Here is a 23,067-nt window from a genome sequence, read left to right on the forward strand (position 1 = left end):
TGATCCACACATAATCCCCCAAATCCAGAAACCACCTGGGCAGCAATGGGGGGGCACAAGCTTCCTGGCTTGCTGCTGCCCCCATTCACCGCAGGCTTTCCCAAGGCCAGCAGGGGGCTCTTCAGAAAAGCACCCCATTGTTGCAGTTACGGCTTAAGAGGGGGTAAGTAATAGAAACCCCACAGTGCAGAGTCCTTTGGAAGCAGTTAGTTACCTGCTGGCTCGGCTCCCTTTACCTGTTAAGTACCAGAATTCTAATAAGGAAACTTTGCTGTTGTTGTTGTTAACACGCGCAAACGTGGAGAAAGCGGTGTCCTGAACCCGCAAGCGCCCATCTCCCAACACCACCGATGCCCAGCACGTATGGCCAGGCCCCTTGTCACCTCCTGAGGCAAACCTCGGGCCCCACCTCTTTGCGCGGAAACACTACGCTGGTGACGGGAACCCGCGACCGACTCAAGTGGGGCGGGGGGGGGGCACACCGCCCCTGCGCTGTGCTGCCCTGCCCAGCAGGTCCCCAGCGCCCCCAGTCTGGGAAGTTAACAGTCGGACTGCGCCGCGCCGGCCCACCGCCGCCTCTGCTTCCGCCGCTTCCCGCGCAGACTAGGTCACCTCAGCGCGGTGGCGTTCCCGACCCCCGCACCCGCAGCCCGGGTGATGCGCGAGTGAGTCCCTCGGCGCAGGGCCCACCGAGAGCGCGGGGCGGCGCCGGCCACTTCCTCCTCGCGAGCTGACTAAACCGCCCGCCAGCCCAGCGCGTTTCGCTCCCGACGCCCCGCCCCGGGGGCGTGGAGATACCCATATTTGGCCTTATATGGGCAGCCACGTCACAGGCCGTGCACTCATTCATATAAAACGCCGCGCCGCCGGCGGAATCCCCGGCTTCTGGGGTTGGGCGGCAAGTGGCCGGGCCGGGCGCCGGTCGTGTGGGGCGGGAAGGGAACACTGAGCCGCCCCCTCAGGCGCCGGGCTCCGTCGGCCGGGCTGCACACCCTGCCTAGCCCGACCCCACCCCACCCCAAGCGGCCCTCTCGAGCTTCGCCCGCGGGCATCCTGGCCGTGGGCACCTGCGGCGCGGGGCCGCTGGGCGGCGGCGGCGGCATGAAGGTCACTTCGCTCGACGGGCGCCAGCTGCGCAAGATGCTCCGCAAGGAGGCGGCGGCGCGCTGCGTGGTGCTCGACTGCCGGCCCTACCTGGCCTTCGCCGCGTCCAGCGTGCGCGGCTCGCTCAACGTCAACCTCAACTCGGTGGTGCTGCGGCGGGCGCGGGGCGGCGCGGTGCCGGCGCGCTACGTGCTGCCCGACGAGGCGGCGCGCGCGCGGCTGCTGCAGGAGGGCGGCGGCGGCGTGGCGGCCGTGGTGGTGCTCGACCAGGGCAGCCGCCACTGGCACAAGCTGCGGGAGGAGAGCGCCGCCCGCGTCGTGCTCACCTCGCTGCTCGCCTGCTTGCCGGCCGGCCCGCGCGTCTACTTCCTCAAAGGTGAGTGCTCCGGCCGGACCCCTCCTCCTCCTCCTCCTCTGTCGGTTCGCGGGCTCCGAGGTGCCTGCCGCGGAGGTCCTGCGCTCTGGGGCCCAGGGGATGCGGAGTGACCCACCCGCGCTCCGGTGCTAGACGTGGCACTGGGAAGGAGCAGCCACGGGGCAGCGCTGGGCGCTTCTCTGTTCGCCGCCTGCGTTCCTCGAAAGCGCCTGGCGGCCGCTCTGTCTGCCGGGTCCGGAGAGGCTGGCTGTGCTGTGGAGCTGGCGGGGAGCGCAGGCTCGTGCCAGGCTCGCGTCCCGTTTCTAGGCTAGAGCTGGCTGCTCTCGGCAGGGGGCAAGGCTCGTAGCCTGCTGGATCTGCAGGTCGCGACCCCATACGCCCCCCCCCACCCCGCCTCCCGGGAGCGTGGCGCCGTAGTGTCCCCCTCCTCCCGCCCAGGCGTTGATTGTGCCTACTGCCCCTCTTGCCTTTTCGACCCCAACTGGCTAGTCCCTCCCCTTCCTTTCCATTGCATTTTATTGCTTCTTATTGCTTTTCTCCGGCGCCTCTCTTTCTCCCCCTTCTAGGGCTTTCTCCCCCTTCTAGGGCTTTCTCGGTCTCTATTTGGAGCTGTCAGCCTTTCCCACCCCACTCAGGGATTAGCCTTGGGACTGGTCCCAGGTGACGTGCCACGGGGATAATCCCTGACCTTCGCTTGGAGCTGCCACCAGGCCTGCCCTTTTCACCTGCCTGGGAGATAACTTTGGCTTCCGACTGTGGGAGAGTGAATGACTGTCACACTCCGGAGCATTGATTTTTGGGTCACTTCCTGTGACTGCACCTGCTCTGTATTTAAGTTCTCAGACGTGTAGCAAACCTGGCCCTGCTGCAGACACGGGAGCTTAACCCCTGCCTGCCTGAATTAGGACAGCGTGGGCTGTGGCGGTGAGAGCCAGTCGGTGCAGCTAGCGGAGCGTTGGGATCCTGCTTTAAAGCTGGGCAATTTGGGTTGTTTAACACATTCCAAGCCCAGGAGCATCCCAGAGCACGTGGGTGGCTCCCTCCCCCTCTTAGCACCTCTGGCCCCCTGTCTCTTGTTGATTCCTGTGGAGGAAATGACAGCTGGAGATGCTAATCTCACTTCTCTCCCCAGGGAACGGTGGCTGGCTGCCTCTTAAGCCCGGTGGAGATAGCGTGTGGGGCTCCTGGTTTCTTCTCTTCCTGCTGTAGTTTTGGCTCCTGTTCTTAGCCTAGAGGACCGGAAAAGCTTTCCCTAACTCTGGCATGAAAGATCAATCCCAGGAAACCCTTCCTGGCTTGGTCCCTGCGTTCTGCCTCTCTCCTTCAGGGGAGCCGTGCCAACAGCAAAGTGACACCTGGCATGTCCACTCCCCAGAGATGGCCTCAAGGATCTTGCAGGCATGGGTGGCTACCCTGTTCCTGCCTGGGTAGCCCACTGGATCCTGGAGACTTGTCCTTGGCAAAATATGATGCAGATATTTCCAAGAATTAATGGAAAGATGGAATGAAGAGAAATATGTTTTGCTGCCAGAGATGTTTGAGGTCTGTACATAATGGGCCTTGTCCTGACCTGTTGGAAGGTACCTAGTACAGGTTTGATTTGTATAACCAGACCGCTGTGCTGTTGTGTGCTTCTGGCCTCACCAGTCACTGTGGGAAGTCGTGGGCGGAGCCTGGCGTTGTCCAGAGGCTCTTGCTGGCCATCACACAAAGAAGCTGAATTGTTGCTATTTGAAAGGCAGTTAGAGAGGAAAGGAGAGATCTTCCCTCTACTGGTGCTCCTGGGACTGGGCCAGGCAAAAGCTAGGAACCAAGGTCTTGGTGTGGGCCTCCCACACAAGTGGCAGGGTCAGGCACCCAGGCCACCCTCCCCACTGCTTCCCCAGGCTCACTGGCAAGGAGTTGGATAGGAAGTACAGCAACCGGGACCTCATGTGGTACTCAGTGTGCTAGGTGGCAGCTTGACTCACTGCAGCGCAGTGCTCACCTTTCTAACTCATGTCCAGGTGCAAGGTCAGTTTTCCATCCAGTGGCATCTCACATCTTGGCGCGGGGTGTGTGGGGGGGAGAGCGGTGCTTTTTACACTTCCCCTCCCTCAAAAAAACGACCTACTAAGATGAGACCGTGAGCTCTGAGTCATGTGGCCTTGTGCATGTGTATATAGTGCCCTGCCCTGGCTCTGTCCCCTGGCACCAGGAGGCAGTGGTCGTGGAAAGCAGACCCTCTTGGAAGAGAGTTGATACTCTGCTGGCTCTGTCTTCAGACCAGAGAGGGTATACCTAAGAAGCCGTTGAACTTGACTGGACAATAAGATGCTGGACTCTATGTTTGGTATATGCTTGCAATGGGGGAATCTCAACTGAACTTGAGCTGTGGTTATGCAACAAGGTGGAGGAATCCACCATGGTGGGAGGGTTTGGGGAGGGGTGGGGAGAATCCAAGTACCTATGAAACTGTGTCACATAATACAATGTAATTAATGAATTAAAAATAATAAATAAATAAATAAATAAAAGAAAGCCACAAGGATCAGCAGGCGTTCGTTGGTGCAGGTTCAGCACTAGAGAGGAATGTTCTGTCTCTCCTTACCTCTGGCAGAGGCGGGTGGGAGGGGGAGCCACAGACCATCTAATCTCAACAGCTCCTGACCCCGGCTTTGGAGGGGAACAGGGCTAATTGTTTATCTGTCCTTTAGATACCGTGAGGCTCTTTGCTTGCCTGCCTGCCTTATTTCAGCGACAGGCAGGCAGGATCCAGCCCAGTCCGGCCCAGCCCACACACAACTGCCTGCTGCCCATTCTGACAGCAGACAGACTCGGAAGTGCACCATGGAACAGGCCTGTGAGCCTGCTGTTCTGAGCAGCATCCTGGAATGTGGGAGGCTCTGGTTCCAACCGAATTTCCATCCCAGACTACCTACCCTCCTCTTCTGGAACCTGAGCTGGGAGTAACCTGAGTGCCTGGAGCTGGAGGGGGGGGAGGGGAATCCCAGCCTGGAGAGCCTCCCTCCCCCTCACAGGTTGGGATCCTTCAGTCCTCCCCTGGCAGGGGACCCACGTAGTTTTCCTGGGGGCTCCATCAGCCCTCCTGGGAGGGTGCTGGGCTGTTGTTGAAGGGAGCACTGGGCAGCGTGGGTCTGCTAAATGGGGGCGGGACAGTGGCAGCAAGCTGAGAGGAGGCAGTTATGGCAAGATGACTCATTCTAGGAATTGGCTGCAGCCTCTGGGAGGGAGTTGGAGGCTGCTGGGTAATCTGTTAACCATTTGTCAACCACAGGCTTCTGAAAAAGTCAATATGCCTCCCCTGGCCCCCACCCCACCCAGGGTCAAGAGACAGAGGGGAAAAGGAGGTCTCTGGGGAATCTGTATGGTCTCCTGATGCATATTTGATTACTTTGACACCCAGTGAGTGGATTTCCTGGGCCAGAAAAAGGCAGTTTTCTGGAGACTTGGAGTGCCTGGGGTTGCTTTGCATTGGGGGAAAAGGGTTATAGAGGTTCTCAAATGGACAAGCTGGCTTGTTCACCTGGCACCTGTGGCCTTGTGAGGTCTCTAGCCCAGTTGCCATTTGGTTCTTCCAGTCTGGGGTATATGGACGTAAGAAGAAGGGTGGCTTTTACGCTAAGTGGTCAGAGTTTAGATGTATCACTATGATTCTTACTGTCATACAAGCCTGAAATTGCCATACCAAGTGGATTTGGGGCATGCAAGGAGTGTTGTGGAGTTGGGTGGGGAGGGGCTGAGAGTTAAATTCAGAGGTTCCCCTGTTGCGGTTCCTTGGTTGGACCTACGGAAACTCGCCTCGGTTCCTCCTTGCCTTCTGAGTGGAGGCCCAGTAACCAGTGCAGGAGTTTCTCTTCTCACAAATGAGTGGACTTTTGCATAATCACACCTCATTTAGATGAAAAGAAAATCGCTGTTGTTTTCTGGAGGGATTTGGTTAATATTTCCCAAAACCTAGATCCTTCCTTCCTCTGTGGAAGTGGCTTGTGACACAGCCAGTTAATCATTGCCTCTGTGAGACACTGCTATGTGTGTATAGATCCTGTTTTTGTTCTAAAACTGTCTGGTTTGGGGCCAGGCACTGTAGCCTAGTGGCTAAAGTTCTCGCCTTGCATGCGCCAGGATCCCCTATGGACGACGGTTCTGGTCCCGGCAGCCCCACTTCCCATCCACCTCCCTGCTTGTGACCTGAGAAAGCAGGATGGCCCAAGGTCTTGGGACCCTGCACCTGTGTGGGAAACCTGGTGAAGGCTCCTGGCTTTGGCTCAGCTCCAGCCATTGAGGCTGCTTGAGGGCTGAGTCAGTGGATGGAGGAATCTTCCTCTGTCTCTCCTCCTCTCTGTATATCTGACTTTCTAATGAAAATAAAATAAATGTTTAAAAAAAATTGTCGGTTTTGTTCAGTTTTTTCACATGTCTATTGGCTTGTTTTTGTTCTTCCACATGCAGGGTATTGATTCACTGAGGGCATTTAGTGGCAGTCTGACTGACCAGTGCTTACATCGGCCTCCCTTTTTGTTGGCTTCTCTCACAGGCGGATATGAGACCTTCTACTCGGAATACCCTGAGTGTTGTGTAGACGTGCAACCCATTGCGCAAGAGAAGATGGAAAGCGAGAGAGCCTTGCTTGGCCAGTGTGGAAAACCAACACTTGGCATCAGCTACCGGCCAGCTTACGACCAGGTGTGTGGAGTGGGAGACGCATGCTGGGTTCGCTGCTGCGGTGATGCCTCCCTCTAAGCCTGGTGCTCCCTCCCCCTGCCAAGCAGCAGAGGTGTTAGTTCTTCTGTGGATTGAGGTGTTGGCAGAGTCCCCTTGCTTTGGAGGGCCTCTGCCACTTGCCAGCTCGCCAGCTCGCCTTCCCATCCGAGAGTAATTGGGCATCCTTCCAGAAAACAGGAGCAGAAAAACCCAGGATGCACGGCCTCGAGTGAGAACTGCATTCTTGCTAGTTGGCTTGAGGGGGGTTCCAAGCTCGGAGATGCTGGGTTAGGGTCCTGCTTGCCACCTGTCTGGGTTTGGTTGGAAATTATAACTGAAGCAGGGGAGGTCACTGTTGTCTTCAGGGCCAGAACTTTCAGACTTTGCGGTTCTGTGAATTCTGAAACCAGAGGAGGTCAGGAGATGTTAAGTGGTCTTCATGTGTCTGTAAACATGGTTTTCTTTCTCTCTCTCTGCCTCAAAAAAAGCTGTACTTGGAGACAGCTTGGCAGAAGGCTCCCCAGCTCCAGGCAGGAGGAGAAGGGAAAAGCAGGTGAGAATCCAACTGTGGCGGAAGTGAGAGGGCAGAACCCACCTTGCCTTGCTGTTTAGGGGAGAGGAGGATGAGCACACTGCACCCCGTGGCTGCTTGCTCGGCAGTTTTGTGCCCAGAGCCTCCCTGGGCCTAGTCCCTCCGAGACCTCATGCTCTTCCCCACTAACTACCTGCTACCTCTGCATTAACTACCTGCTGGGTTGGAGGGCTTTGTCATCTTTCCCCCAAAAACTGAGGGGACAGGCACATGAGAATAAGGGAGCCTTCCTCGAAGCTGTGCAGAACAGAGGCTACTGCCAAGAGCATCATGCAGTGCCCTGGGAGGGTAACCCGCTCTCGAGTGGAGCCTTGCCCGGGTTGTCATTCTGCTGTTTTCTCTTGTTCAGAATCCGCATGGTGTGTGATGAGCGTTTGGTTTTCAGGCCGTGGGCGTCCAGCTTAGCTGCATTTCTGTGTCTGTTTGTTTGGGTTATGTCCACACCCTCCACACCCCCACTCCCAGTTTCTGAGAAAGTGAAAGAGAAATAGGAATTAATTGGCAGTGCTGTGAAGGCACAGCTGACCTTTGGCTGAGGGCTGGGGAGGAAGCCCTGACACATCTTCCAGATTGATGGGGAACCCCTAGGATGACTTCTTAGAAATGCTTCTGCTCTGAGAGGAGCAAGGCTGGGTCATGTTTTACGTCAGTCTTAAGGGTTTAGCCTCAGGAGGCTAAAGCTGAGAACTCCGAAAGGCAGAAGCTAGTTTCGAGGGTGTAGTGGGCTAGGCCCCGGAGGAAACTGGATGGGCTCCCAGGCCCTCTGGAGAGGGAGAGCTCTTGACTGAGTCAGCCGCCTGACCTGTTCCTCCAGGGGCGAGGCCATCGTGCCCGCCACTGGGGACCTCGCGCCAGGCACCGGCCCAGGGAAACCACACTCGGGTCTTTGACCTCTTTGCCAAGAACTCTGGGCGACCTCTGCCGCCTGCCTTGTTGCTGATGTGTGGGAAGGGGCCGACCCTGGGGAGTGGGTCCAGCTCAGACCAGGAGCAGACCTGCCAGCTCTGCCTGGCACCACCTCTCCTGGGGAGAGAAGCCGAGTTGTGTTTGTGGGTACTTGGGCTTCAGCAGCCATGGCAGCCCTGAGTTGTGCCAGGCGTTAGTGCACTCCTTCCCCAGTGACAACTGACCATTACTCTGAGAAAACAGGTGTTACTACCCTTGGTTTACAGATGGGGGTTCAGAGGTTAAAGGAGCTACTCAAGGTCGCTTCAACAAGTGGTCCAGCCAGGACTTGATGCAGAGCTGTTCTGGCTGAGGGCTGAGCCTGACGCTCTGTCCGGAAGGAAGTCAGGATATGAGCAGGCATTTTATCTTGAGGGGCAGACAGGGAGGAAGGGACTGCTGCTTTCCTGCCTTCACCTCTAGTTCTTACTTTCTTGCACTGATCACTTGACATGGAGTCAGGTAAGCTTATCTCAAGGATCCGATTTGGGTGTCAGTTCCAACTCTAGCAGTGCCTAGCTCTGTTGTGGGCAAGTTTTCTAATTCCTCTGAGCCTCCAGTAATCCATCTGTAAAATGGGACTAACAGTATCTATGTCTTAGATTTGTTGTGAAATTAGTAGAGGGTAAGTGTGCTAGAAGTATCACACCGAGGTGCTATCCCTAGTAGGTGCTGCAGAACGGGCGGAGGGTGGAGTGTTGTTGTTACCTCATGTAAGATCCTCTACAGCTTTCTTCCCAGTGGCCTGATAGGCTTTTGCTTAAATACTTGGGGAAAGAAACACAAACCGAGGGCTCTAAGTCAATTGAGAGCTGCCTGCTCCTGGCTCTTGTCCCCTGTCCCCTTTTCTATTATGGACCTGCCTGGTTGAGAGTTTCCATTTGACTCTTAACTCCAGGACAGGAAATGGAATGACAGGAAGTGGATGGATGGAATGGGAAAGGCCCTGAATCTCCAGGGGCTCCCATTGCTCCAGCTGTCAGTCCCTTTTCATTTCAGCCTTGGCTATTTGATCTCTGGTTCTGCCTTAATCTGGCCCCTTAACCAGGAACCTGGTGTGTGGGTGGGCTCCCCGAGGGGGACAAAGTAAGCATCTCTCGCCAACACCCTCTTTCCCTGTGTAAGAGGAGAAGGTGGGGGAAGCCCCTTGGCTGTGGCTCAGCAATCACTTGCCTTCTTGAGTGGGCAGTGGTTCCTTTCAGTTCTAAGAGGGCGTACTTTTTCCAGAGGGTGGCACACAGTTGAGCTCATCTCTGAAATCTGGAAGCATCTTCAGATCCGCAGTGTCTTATATTTGATAAAATGCTAGATAAAATAGCAGGCATTTATCCTAGCAGTTCAAACTCCCCCATTGTGTGCCCCATTATGTTGCCCAGCTGTGGCTCCTGGCTTCATCCTGCCTCTGAAAGCCGACCCTGGGACACAGGGTATGACTCAAGTGGCCGGGTTCCTAACACCCACTTGGGAGACATGGATTGCTTTTTTGGCTCCTGGCCTTGGCCTGACCTAGTCATGTTACTGTGGGCATTTGGGGAGTAAGCCAGGGTGTTTGGGCGCCCCTGAAAGTAACTAAGTGTTGGAGCTGTGGAAGAATTAGTTTGCCTGTGGAGCCCATCTCCACCTGAAGAAACCAAGGCTGCCTTGGGGTTAAAGGACTTGACCTGGGGACATTCAGGGCAGCAAGAGCACTCTGTTGTTGATCCTTACATACTTACAAGAAAAGTAAACTCCTTGCTCTGTGGGTTCTGCTGTCCGTGGGTCCCAAGCAGTCATGTTGAGAACGGGCCAAGCTGCAGGTGCCACCCACGCTCGTGGTTGAACCACCCCGCCTCCGAACTCCCTCTGCCTGGGAACCAGAGAGGGGACCTCCCATCTAAAAAGCCAAGTAGGTCAGAGCTGTTGTCTTTGCTTTCCCACAAGAGCAAGTGGAGCTCATGTTTCCTGCCTGTCTCTTTGTCCCTGCTTCCAGGGCAGCCCAGTTGAAATCCTTCCCTTCCTCTACCTGGGAAGTGCCTACCACGCCTCAAAGTGTGAATTCCTTGCCAACCTGCACATCACGGCCCTGCTCAACGTTTCCCGGCGGGCCTCTGAGGCTGGCGCCCCACACCTGCACTACAAGTGGATCCCTGTGGAAGACAGCCACACAGCTGACATCAGCTCGCATTTTCAGGAAGCAATAGACTTCATCGGTAGGTTTGGATGGGAGCCCCCTGAGTACCAGGTCTTGGCCCTGGGTGTTCTAACGGGGCCATCTTCCCTGCAAGAAGGGAGATCTTGTACATGGATGTGCTAGGGGGTGGGGCTATGAAGGCATGCAGCCGCCAGAAAGGCACAGGGGAGGATTTTAGCTGCAATTAATAGGAGCTTTAATGCGTGAGATAAATGAACTAATATACTTTTATGGCAATGCCTGCTGCTGCTGTTATTGTGTCCTGCTGTCCAGGAGTAGGGCAATGCCGCGTGTGTGCTCCAAGTGGGAGCACTAGGTGGGGGAGGAGCCCCCCAAGCTGCGCTCATATGCAGGTTGGGATATTTTTTTGTGTGTGTGATCTGTCCATTGTTTTTCTTTTTTTTTTTTTTTATTAATTACATTGCATTATGTGACAGTTTCATAGGCTCTGGGTTTCCCCCAACCCCTCCCCATGCCCTTCCCCCATGGTGGGTTCTTCCACCTTGTTGCAGTATTACAGTTCAAACTCAATCAAGATTCTTTCTTTGCAAACTTATACCAAGCATAGAGTCCAGCATCTTATTGTCCAGATAAGTTGAACAGTTTCTTGGTGTGACCATCTCTGGTCTGAAGGTAGAGCTGGCAGAATATCATCCCAATCAATTAAGAGTCCCAACATAACATCAACAATAATTTACAATATTATGGAATTGACATAGTTTTGAGTAACCAGTATGTTAAAAAAAATGCAAGTTCTTAGGCATATCCTGTGATTATTAGCTCATTGATAATTCAACTTTAGTTTGTATACAGAACCGGCTGCTATACCCCTTAAAATGGCTATAGGGTACTATTCAGCTGTCTCGTGTCTATTTTCATTTTAGTATTTAGCCGTTTGTAGTGTTGAAGCATAATTTTGCTGAACTTGGCGGATTTTAGGATAGTCTAAACTGGCTTATAACTCTAACAAGACATTTGTCGACAATTAAGGTAAACATACAAACAAACTAAAAAAACCCTAGAATAAATAGACAAACAACAACAAGTAAAGCTTAGAATCAGACAGGAAAGAGCTAGCGTGGATTTACTCATACCTCACTAGGTGGGACACAAACATTAGTCACTCCTCACCATGGTATTGAAGATTTCTCTGCACACCCCTCCTAAAAAAAAAAAAAAGGTTGGGATATTTTTAAAAGCAGACAGAAGGATGGAGAGAGCACTACTTAGGCACTCAGCCCCGAGGGCCCGGCAGCTTTCCACAGCTTTGGCAAATGACTGGAGGCAATTTGTTTTGCATTTTCAGCTAATTTGGGATGGCTAAAACTTGAGTTTCATGTGCAGAAAATGTAGCCTCTCCTTCATCCTTCCTGCATGGCTATGAGACAGTTAGCACTCACTTCACTGAATAAGTCCCAGAAGGCTTGACCTCAACCCTACCATGCTCGGGCAGGGCTCTGGCTCAGGAGTTCCCAGGTCTTCCTGTTGGCTGCAGTTTTCCTCCATTGGACAGCTCTTTCTGTGCCCCTCATCCTTGTAACTGTCTTTCCTGCTAGAATGTGAAGAGTTGAAATCCAGGTGTGATTTTCCTGTATCTTGTTCCACTGGGGAGAGAGGGGATGCAGGTGTTAGCACAGCAGTAATTGCTCAGCACTGGTAGCAATGAAAGGGTCCCTGTTTGGCCACATGAAGGCCCTCTGTTCACCAGAGGCAAATGGCCAAGCCTGTCCTGGTCCCCTAAACTCCTGGGCTGAGATGTAGCCAAAAATGATGAGTTCAGGGTAGGAAACCCTGGACTCATTTGCGCTGTCCCTGGGAATGCCTTGCCCTTCTCAGCCTGTTATTACATTACCTAGATAGCTACTTCGTGAGGTCATACAGTGTGCCCCTGGGCAGTTCTCAGAACCCTCCCTCCCCATCCTGTGTGTGTTGTGTCTCTTGTGTGCACAGCCAGTCACACACAGCAAAAACACAGGTGGCTTCTTCCCAGGCACTTGCCCCATTAGTGCAAGGAGGGGGCAAGTCAACCCTGCAGGCTAAGCGTGGAAGCAGGCAGCGGTCACCTGTGAGAGGAGGCGCGCTCCTGAGGATTGGAGGCGGTTCTGGAAGCAGCATGTCCCAGGCCTTTCATGCAGCCCTGGGCCCGTTGCATTCCATGTACTGCAGAGAAATCAGGGAACATGGCAGCCACAGCCCTGTCTGCTGAAGTTCCCCCTTGGAATCCGTCTACAGGGACCACTGTGCTTTTCTGTCTGGTTTGGATTTTATGTGCATCAGACTGAATTGGGGTCACCTCACATCAGCTTCCCTCCCTAGATGCCCCTTGAAGTTTCCATTTGAAGGAGGAGGACCTTATCTCTCATAAATGTGTTCTTGATGTCGGAGGCTCGTTTGCAGACTTCCAGGGTGCAGAGCGGTCCTAGGGGGCTGGCTGCTCCCCCCTTTCAGAGTCATCAGTGTTTTTGTGTACTGTGGCCTTCCCTGGTGGCAGCTACATCTGACTTCCTGTGATGCCACTGCTTCCTCATGTACAAGAGAGGGAATTGGAAAGACCAGATTTTTCTGTGGCTTTGAGTTGGTATGTGTATGTGTTTAACCTTGAAAAAAAAAAAAAAAAGGTAGCTATCTCACTGGATAGGGCAGGAAAGGAAGGGACACCCTCCCTCTCCCGGCAAACTCCCCTTTCTGTCCCACTGAGCCAAAGACTGATAACTGCCATGGTAGCTTAATGGCAGTTACTCCCATTGTTGTGCAAGATGGAATTTGCAAAAGCCGTTTATATTCTCCATCCAGCAAGCACCACTTAGCCAGAGCTATAATTAGTGGCCGTGTGCTCATTATTGTATGTTTGGTGGTGAGATCCCTGGGAGCCAAGCCAAGCAGCCCGCCCTGGCACAGGACGACAGGGTGTCTGGGGAGGCCGGAAGGCTGCTACCAGGGTGGGGGCTGGGTCAGCAGCATGAGAATCAGGCCTGGAGAGGCAAGACTGGCTGCTCCAGCTCAGCCTGTAAACCTGGACACCGTCCCATGACAATCGTGGACACCCAGCACAGGCCTGTGTGTGATTTCAGGGCTTGCCCCAACTGCTCTTGAAACCGGTCAATGCAGCCCAGGTTGGGGTAGCACCCCCAGGAAGGAGTTTCTCTAGGTCCAACTCCTCATGAGACACTAGACAGTAGGGTGAGGTCTGTGTTAATGGGACCCCAAAAGCTCTATCTGCACCAGTGGGGATTCAAGCCAGGCAGAAGTGCGAGACAGCTGCCCCAGCTCACACACAGGCACGATGGATTGTTGATGACAAGGTCACTTCAGGATTTAATGCTGTGTTTGGCATTGTGTTTAGATTCCAATCCCAACTCTGCTTTCTCCCTTCTAGACTGTGTCAGAGAAAAGGGTGGCAAGGTCCTGGTCCACTGTGAGGCTGGGGTCTCCCGCTCTCCCACCATCTGTATGGCTTACCTCATGAAGACCAAGCAGTTCCGCCTGAAGGAGGCCTTTGATTTCGTCAAGCAGAGGAGGAACGTGATCTCGCCCAACTTTGGCTTCATGGGTCAGCTCCTGCAGTATGAATCAGAGATCCTGCCTTCCACACCCACGCCGCAACCCCCCGCCCAGCAAGGGGAGGCTGCGGGCCCTGCCTTCCTGGACCACTTGCAGACACTGAGCCCTGACATGCAGGGCGCCTTCTGCACATTTCCTACCTCAGTGCTGGCACCGCTGCCCACCCACTCGGCTGTCCCTGAGCTCCACAGGAGCCCCGTGGCCACCGCCACATCCTGCTGAAGTGGGCATGGGGGAGCCGGCCCAGCTCCCAGAGCAACTGTGATTTTGGATTTTGGGACTCATGGACATTTCATACCTGTGCAATATTGAAGACCTCACTCATCACGCTGCGCCCAGTGAGATGGTAGATGGTCGCCAGGCTTGCAAAGGAACTTCAGGCTGACCTCGGGGAGAGGTTCTGGGGATGGAAGGAAGGCCAAGCCATCATAAAGAGCACAACGCGTGCCGACCACTGTACTTCCAAACCCCTGTCCGCCTGCTCAGGACACCCAGCTCTCGCACCTCCAAGTCTGCCTTTTCATTTCAAGCGTAAGGCAATAAATCTTTGCAGCAATGTGGGAGCAGGAGGAAAAGGCAGTTATGCAGCCAGTTCATCTTGAAGGAAGCACAATCTCCACCTTAGTTTTTTGAACCTTGGCAGTCTCCGTATCTGTCTGTGTTGCTTCAGAGCATAAGCTGATGACCACCTCGTCAGGAAGGCCACCCTGCTGGACGACGTGATGGATGTGCTGGGTGGAACCCCGGAAGGCTTCCACCAAGGGTCTGGTGGCTGAAGGAGCAAGACGTGGCCCTTTCTAGGGGTTTCGACGAACCTTGGACTTGGTGGCATGACTCTTACTCATACTTGAACCTGTCTCATCGCAACTCTTGTGTTCTTTGGGAAGGGTTTTCAGACCACAGGCCAGTCTCGCCTCTCTGAGGCAGTTGGTGGCAGGTGCTGGAGGAGAAGGTACCTGCTGAGGGTCACGGGTTGGTGGCGCTGAAAGCCATCTTTTCCTCAACTTGCTGTCCTCTGTATGCTGCTGTTTCGTCCCGTGTGACCCTCGGTTTCTTCCCTACCCCTGGCGGGGGTGTTCCTCAAGCTACTGACTTTGGGATTCACAGCTTTTTGCAATGTGGTACTATTTCTTTTTGGTCTTTAGATTTCTCCCCGGGGCGGGGGGAAAGGCAATAATTTCCTAAAACCCATGCAAATGTGAAGAAAAGCTGTATGTTACTGGTTGTCATCATTGTTGTCTTTTTTTTTTTATAGTGTGAAATAAAAACAGTAAAAGGAAGAAGCAGTGCCTGCATGTTCTTGGTGCGCCAGGGTTCTCGGGATGAAGCAGTGCCTGCACAGGGTTTGGTTTCGCAGGTGACTAGTCTGGTGATGGGGGTGGGATCACACGGTCTTCACCGCGATGCAGAGCTGCATCCCCACCAAGGGGCTTCCCTCAGCTAACTTGCAAAGGGGTAGTCAGGAGCTAGCAGCTCTGGGATCTTTATTCCCATCAGGGGGTCCACCTTGACCCTCTCAGTTCCTCCATCTTGTGGTGAGTGGATTGTAAAGGGATCACCAGCATCCCTTCAAGTGCAAAACCCCCGGCTGAGCCAACTGCATGCCAAGCTGTGGCACGCCTCCTCCCTGTAGTGTCTGGCATAGAGCGCACACGGAAAAGGGTGGATCAGGGCCAAAGGCCGGAGAAGCGAATAGGGCTAAGGGTTACTTGGAGTATCTGTCCCCCACTTTCTGCCCTCACAGCAAGTTCTTGGAAGAGCTCCCAGGTCCTTCCTACAGTGAGGTCAGTGTGGATCCACAGCTGAACTGCCTTGCCTTCTGAGAACTTTCCTCCACATCAGAGGAGGAAGGAAGCAGCCGTACCGACTGCTCGCTGCATTGGCTCTGACGCTGCCCATACCACAGCCTCACTCGTCAGCTCTGCTTCCTCCTCTGGGAGAACAGACGGCTGATAGGAACTGAAGCTATCCCAATGTGCTGCTTGCTGTCACAGGGATTCCAACCAGTCCCTTGAATTCTGGACGACTAGGGCTTCTGGTTCCCTCACTAAATGGTTCCCTGGTGTCTGAATAGAAGGGACTGCTACTGTGGCAGTTCCGGTTAAGCCACTGCCTGAAGCACCAACATCCCATATGGGTGCCAGGTTTATGTCCTACCTGCTGTACTTCTGGTTCAGTTCCCTGCTAATGCGGTGGAGGAGGGTGGCTCAAGTGCTTGGGCCCTGCACCTCCATGAGAGACCCAAAAGAAGCTCCTGACTCAGCTCTGGCCATTGCAGTCATCTGGGGAGTGAATCGATGAAAGAGCTCTATTTCTTCCCCTCTCTATGACTCTTGCTTTTCAAGTAAATAAACCTTAAAATAGAAGTGGCAGCAGGGCCATGGGAGTCCATCTCTAAGCATCTGTCTCAAAGGCTGTGCTGGAGGCCTCGCTCCTACCCCCATCTGTGTGGCACATCCAGAGGAAAACCTGTACACCAAGAGGCTACCCAGGCCAAAGAGGCTGTTTCTTTAGCAGCTCTCTCATCGGTGTAGCCTAACGGGCTTCCGCAGTGAAGAGCTCCCAGCCCTCACCCTGCCCCTATAGCCAGTGCCTTGGAGCTAGCCCTCCGATTTCTGTGGGCTTGATGACACTTTCTGATCTCAGCCCTTGCTCAGCTTTGGGTGTAGCCTGGAAGCCTGCCTGTTGTGTGGGCCTGCACAGGTGCAAGGGGGCTGGAGGGGCCCCGAGAAGGGAGAGTCCTGGAGGAGGAGGAACCTAGGTACAAGCTGGGGTGTCGGGCTAACCCATGTCCCAGTCCCTGACATTTGCTCTGTTGCATTTCTCTGAAGGGTGAGTAAGGCCTCTAAATCAGGCATACAAGGATTGCTCACTCATAAGCCGGTGAGTCACTGGAGGGTAAGCCATGTGAAGCCCCATGGCTGGGCATGGCTCTGTAGCTCTCTTCTCTCCATGGGCACCTTGTTAATTACACTTGCATTTTTAATCTTTTTTTTTTCCTGCCAAAATCTGCTTTGCTGGCCTTGAGTGCCAGGGATTTGAGGAAGCTTTGTTGGCTTCCAGCATCTGCTCAGATAGGTCATGTGTAGGAAAACAGAAATGTTCACCCTCTGGTTCCTTTTTTCTTAAAGACTTACTTATTTTTATTGGAAAGTTAGATATACAGAGAGGAGGAAAGACAGAAAGATCTTCCATCCATTGATTCACTCCCCAAGTGGCTGTAACAGCTGGAGCTGACCCAATCCGAAGCCAGGAGCCAAGAGCCTCTTCCAGTTCTCCCATGCAGGTGCAGAGTCCCAAGGCTTTGCACCGTCCTTGACTGCTTTTCCAGGCCACAAGCAGGGAGCTAGGCTGCCAGCATTAGAACTGGCGCCTATATGGGATTCTGGTGCGTGCAAGGCAAGAACTTTAGCTGCTAGGCTACTGTGCCAGGCCCCACCCTCTGATTCTTGTTCCATCCGTGGAGGAGCCCCTTCCCGTCCGTCCTGGCTTCTGAGCTAGTTGCCACGGGAGCAGATGTATGAACAGCGCTAACCCAGTACCTACTGTGCCTGCCAGAGCCCTGTTTGCCCAGATATTTCCTTGGTGTGAAGACTGGGCAGACTTCTTGCCTGTTTCATTATTCCGGACAACTGCACCTCTCAAGTTGCTGGCACTTTTTCTAAAGCTGTGGCCCCTCTATCCCTTTTTGCTCAGGCTAATAGGCAGCTCAAAACAAATTTTAGTTTTTTAGGATTTTACAGCATACTTTTTAAATTGACTGGCTTTTGTCAACTTTTTTTTTTTTACCTCCATCTCCAAAGCAACCAAATAAATTTTTTTACTTCCCCCTTTAAAAAAAAAAGATATTTTTATTTTAAAGACAGATTTACAGAGGAGAAACAGATTTTCCATCTGCTGTTTCACTCTCCAAAAGGCTATAATGGTCAGAGCTGAGTTGATCAGGAGCCAGGAGGAGCTTTCTCAGGATCTCCCATGTGGGTGTAGGGGCCGGAGGTCTTGGGCTATCCTCCACTGCTTTCCCAGGTCATAAGAAGGAGCTGAAGTGGAGAAGCCGGTACATGAACTGCTGCTTATATGGAATATTGGTGTTCGCAGTTAGAGGATTTGCTGTTGAGCCACCGTGGCAGACCTTTTGTGCCCCTTTTGAAAATTAAATATGCCACCGTGCCTTTATAATGGTGAAGTGTAAATGCATGCAGAGAGAAGCCAGGGCATCGCTGGCATTGCCAGTCTCAGTCTTCCATACTCATGGGTTCCTTTGCTTTCCCAGAGACTCTACTAAGTTCTATAATCTTTCCAGAATAGAGTCTGTCCAGAACTGAAGTCCCGTGGCTAGGGCCTGGTTCCTTGCCTTGGGATCTTTGGCACTGCCCTCTACTTTCCGTCCTATATGCTCTGCTGCTGTTTCCTAGGGATGAAGCCTGGATGGAGATGGACAGATTGCTCAAAGCTACAATGCACACCCTCCTGAGCCCCACCTGTGCCTGGAGAACCACCATTCTCCCATGCGTCTAGCATCAAGCACCTGCTAGAACCTGCGATTCCACGAGCAACAAGAGCCCCGAGGCCCCATTCTCATGGAGTTTCTGGGATCTAATGACGTCACTGGACTTGCTGTCCCACACTGAGGCTGGCCCCAGGGCATTGGCATGCTCCTGAACACATTCCATTGATCTCTACCTGCCTGTTCCTTTTCTGATACCAAACTATATTACTATAGCACATGTTTTAAAATTAGAGATGCGAGTCCTTCAATTTTCTATTCTTTTTCAAGCTCTTTTTATATTCCTTTGACTTTTCTTATTAATTTCATATCACTTGTCGATTTCTGCTAAAACCACTAAAATTTTGATACAGTTATTATTGAATTTATAGATCAATTTGGGGAGTATTATTGTTTTAGCAATATTAAGCTTTTTGATCTATGAACATGCAGTGTCCTTTCATTAATTTAGGTCCTCTTTTTTTGTCTCTTGTAATTTTAGTTGAAGCATTGCTATTCATTTTTAACTGTCTTGTAAGCAATTTAAACTCCCAAATCAATTTTGGAGAAAAGAAACACCACTAACAACTTCCCTCCAAAATGGAACAACGATGCTCATTCCTCTTAAATATCCAAACAGGATATTTATCCCAAAACCAAATATCCTCCCAAAACCAAAGTAACAGCATCAATAATAATAATGCCAACACAGAAAATAAAAGCAATAAAATCACATGTTAGGGGTCTAATCATCCTTTGGCTATCAAAAGAATAGCATTCAAGCTCATCAGAATGTACATTTCCCTTTTTTTAAAAAATAAATTTAAAAAGAGAACTTGAGGGACCAGTGTGGTAGCCTAACGGTTAAAGTCCTCGCCTTGCACACACTGGGATCCTATGTGGGCACTTGTGTCCTGGCTGCTCCACTTTCCATCCAGCTCCCTGCTTGTGGACTGGGAAAGCAGTTGAGAACAGCCCAAACCTTGGGACTCTGCACTCAAGTAGGAGACCTGGAAGAAGCTCCTTGCTCCTAGCTCAGTTTAGCTGCTGTGGCCACTTGGGGAATGAACCAGCAGATGGAAGATCATCCTCTCTGCCTCCTGTCAATCTGATTTTCCAATAAAAATACATAAATCTAAAGAAAGAGAGAGAGAACTTGAAGGAATTCACAGTCATTTGCCTGACTTGTTTTGACTCCTGTTCGTTTGGGAGTAGAATACAGAAACACCTCTTCAAATAAATCCCCAGGCTCTGTGTCACCTGCCCAGGACTGTCCTGACTCCATTCTTTCTTCCTTCTACTTGGTTCAAAACACTTTTCAGTCTCTTCTTTGCCCTGTGTGTTGCCATCCTAACTCTGCAGGTGCAGTCACACCAAGCCATTTCAATCAGTTCTTAAAACGGCAAAGCTGCCATTTTTGTTTGTGTGGGTTGCGAAATAGCTCTAGTGTACCTGGCAGGCATGCACTGATCTTGGATTTTGTGTCTGTCAAATGATTTGTTTCATTGAAGTGGCTGAATTTGGTGAGCAGAAATTTGTTAATAAAATTTGCTTCATGTCCTTCTAAGATCTTAGAGTCTGTGGCATGGTTATCTCTCTAGTCTCTGAAACTAGATTTTTTTTTTTTTTGCCTGATTAGTCTGATTAGAAATTTATCAATTTTCTTTGTGTTTTCAAAGAACTAGCTTTTGGTTTCATTGATCTTTTCTCCTTAGCATTATTTGTCCATTTTCTATTTCATTAACTTTTAGTCTTGTCTTTATTTTTCCTTCTTGTTTACTTGGATTTAATTTGCTCTCTTTTTCTGTGTTGCCTTAGGGGATACCTATCATTGATTTCATATTTTTTACTTATATAAATATTTAAAGTCCTAAGCTTTCTATGAAGATCTGATAGATTTTAATATATTATGCCTCATTTTCATTGAGTTCAGAATGCCCTTGTGTTTTTTTTCTTTTGCTCTATTTGATTTTTTTCAAATATATGTATTTTTATTTGATAGGTAGATTTACAGAGAAAAGAAGGGACCCAAGAGAAAACTTTTCCACCCACTAGTTCACTCCCCAAATGGCTGCAACAACCAGAGCTGAGCTGATCCAAAATCAGGAATCAGAAGCTCTTCTGGGTTTCCCACGTGGGTGCAGGATCCCAAGGGCTTGGGTCATCCTCCACTGTTTTCCCAGGCCATAAGCAGGAAGCTTGATCAGAAAGTGGAGCAGCCAGGGCCCGGTGCCGTGGCCTATCAGCTAAAGTCCTCACCTTGAATGCGCCAGGATTCCATATAGGCGCATGGTCTAATCCCGGCAGCCCCACTTCCTATCCAACTCCCTGCTTGTGGGCTGGGAAAGCAGTCAAGGACAGCTCAAAGTCTTGGGATCCTGCACACACATGGGAGACCTGGAAGAGCTCCTGACTCCTGGCTTTGGATCGGCTCAGCACTGGGCGTTGCAGTCACTTGAGGAGTGAATCATTGGACGGAAGGAGCACATTTTCCTAGGCCCTTGATTTGTACAGTAAGTGGCTTACTCAGGGGTGTGGGCACAGCTGTGCCATGGGGATGACTCCTAGTGATTATTCCAGGTGCCCCCTAAGCCCCCAGTTGCCTGCAGCTCTGTTCCAGACGACATGTCCTCTGGGTGAGGGTCTCACTGACTGCCTGTCTTGAGCAGGGCACTGGCATGGCTCCAGGCTTGGGTGCCCTTCTAAATCCCTTTGCTTTACAGATGCCAGCAGCCAAGGACAGCTGGGACAGGCCCTTGATCTCCTTTCAAAGTTCACAAGGACATTGGTCTTTATGTCAGAGCATTACTACTCACCACAGCTCACATTCACTTGGCTTTTTCTGTATGCTAGGTATCTTGTGAGGCCTTTGTATGCCTTTTTCCTTAATTCTCGCTGCAACCTGATGAGATAGAGACTGCTTTTTCCCTTTAAACATGAAAAAAAGATAGAGGCAAGAGAGTTTAAGTGAATTGATCAAGGTCATATAACAAGAGCCATAAGGGAACAAGGTTTGGCTCTCAGCAGCCCAGTGTCAGCCACCTGCCCCCAAGCCACTGTGCTCTGCTGTTTCCCTGGTGGCCTGCCCAGGGACAGTTGACTGCCTCCTTATCACACACACTGTCATGAGGTGCAGACCTCTGCCTTCCTGCTGCTGCACACAGTCCCTGCTGGCTGTGTGCTTTACGGGTGAGACCCTACACTGTGTCGGGGGACTTTGCCTGTTGTATCTCTGTAGGTACGTTATTAGGTGTCTCTGAGCATAGGGTCCCTCCACACGGAAGGTGAAGGGATTGAGTTAGATAACCTCAGAGGCTCCAGCAAGGTCAGCAGCCTATGAGCCATGAATCTGTAGCCTCTCTGAAAGCTAATAATTACCTCATCTACCAGGGCTTGTAAGATTTGTTTACTTTAATAATATTTATCAGCACCACAGAGCTTGGCCGTTCACTTTATGCTCATATATCTTCTCTGGCTTCCTGTTTATCCCAAAGGTCATTTTTGCAAACTACCACAAATCTCCTTTGTGTTCACTCCGTGTTATTAAGTGAACAAAAAAGCAGGTTATAAAACTACATGTATCCCATTTTATTAACAACAAACGTGCTTATGTACTTGCATGTGTAACTAGTAAATAAGCATATACACTACTTACAGAAATGGATAGCAATATATATGTTTTGTATTTCTGATTACATTTTTATAGTCTGAAAGGACATCAACATTCTGGAACGAATTTTTCTGGATGGCAAAACACCTGGTGACTTCCATTTTGTCCATATACACTTTCCATTCTACACTTTTTATCCTTTATCATCTTTGTCTAGTATTGCTTATGTTTTTAGTACTCATTGTGTGTAAACAATAAATGCGGAAGCAAATAAATACTGTCTGAGGTGGAATCAGAATCTCCCTTCCCAGTGACTTTGTCTTGGGGATCCTCTCCTGGGTTGAGGGATGGCTTTCTGTCTTCCATAGCAAGACAGGGTCGGGCAAGCCATCTCTGGAGCTTCAACTTTCTCCCTCCTCCCCCTTCTTCATCTCTTTGCCTTTCCTTTTCTGAATTTTGTAACAACATGGCTTAGGATACCACTCCTACCACCCTGATTCCAGCTGTTTTTACTTCCAGTCCCCCCTGCGCACACTCATATAGTTAGTCATGAATACTTCCTAGCATTCGTCCGTTCATAAATTGTGGATAAATCAATACAAAGATGGAATTAAGATGTTGTTTTAATTGAAGACTGAGGTTTGATCCTTGAATCTGCCTTAGGCATACCAGGATGATGTGGAAAAACACTCGACAGCTGTAAAGATTGGATCAGTGGGTAGTATATTTGCCAAGGTCATGAGCTAAACCCCTGAGAGTAATGAAATCCAAGAGTCCTGCCCCCAAGAAGCTTGGAGTTATGAGATACAAAGAGACGGGCAGAAAGGGATGCATAGATAGCATCTCTGGGCATGGCATGACTAGAGGAGGAAGAAGGACCAAAGATCACCTTGAGGCCTGGGGCCCAGGTGATGGAGGAAACAGTGGTGCCAGTCAGTTACTTATTAATCCTTCTCTTCAATCATTCCAAAAACACACATTGAGCTTCTTGCCATCAGCCCAATCTGGTCCTGGGAGTGTGTGAAGTGCAACAGTGGACAAAACAGATAGCACTCTCCTGCCTACCCCCTCAGCTGAGCCTAGGAGAGAACAGAGAAAGGAAGTAAACAGGTCCATCAACAGGATCATTTCTGGAGGTAATAAGCACAAGCAGAAAACAAGGCGGGTGGTGTGTCAGAGTGGCAGGGGAAGTGACATTGGGGTTGACACATCATTGGCTGAAATAGCAGTCAGGGGCTGGTCTGAGAAGGAAGATGATGAATTCTCTGCCGGAGCTGCTGATTCAGAGATGCGAAGATTCAGTTCCTGGAGAAGCATTCTGATCTCCTCTTAAACTCGGCATGATATCACTCCCTGGCTCGTGGTCTTGCAGCAGGCTTCCACGGCCCTCTGGACAAAACCCCAGTTCTTTAACTCGTCCCTGGAGGGGCTTCACAATCCCACCCGGCCTGCTGCTATGCGTATCCCCACCCCAGGTGAACATTTGACGAGCCCACCAGGGTTTGTCATGGGCTCCACA

At 51.4% G+C, this 23,067-nt stretch overlaps 1 protein-coding gene across 1 annotated transcript; it reads left to right on the forward strand.

Moving 5' to 3' along the window:
* The first annotated feature begins 846 nt into the window (after positions 1–846).
* Positions 847–14,713, forward strand: DUSP5 (dual specificity phosphatase 5). Its single transcript, XM_004579855.3, has 4 exons — positions 847–1,480; positions 6,018–6,166; positions 9,691–9,910; positions 13,268–14,713. Exons 1-4 carry the CDS (start codon positions 1,102–1,104, stop codon positions 13,672–13,674), a joined length of 1,155 nt encoding a protein of 384 aa, XP_004579912.1. The 5' UTR covers positions 847–1,101; the 3' UTR covers positions 13,675–14,713.
* The last annotated feature ends 8,354 nt before the right edge of the window (positions 14,714–23,067 follow it).

This window comes from Ochotona princeps, chromosome 13 (assembly GCF_030435755.1).
Source record: "Ochotona princeps isolate mOchPri1 chromosome 13, mOchPri1.hap1, whole genome shotgun sequence".
In the NCBI taxonomy this organism is placed as follows: Eukaryota; Metazoa; Chordata; class Mammalia; order Lagomorpha; family Ochotonidae; genus Ochotona; species Ochotona princeps.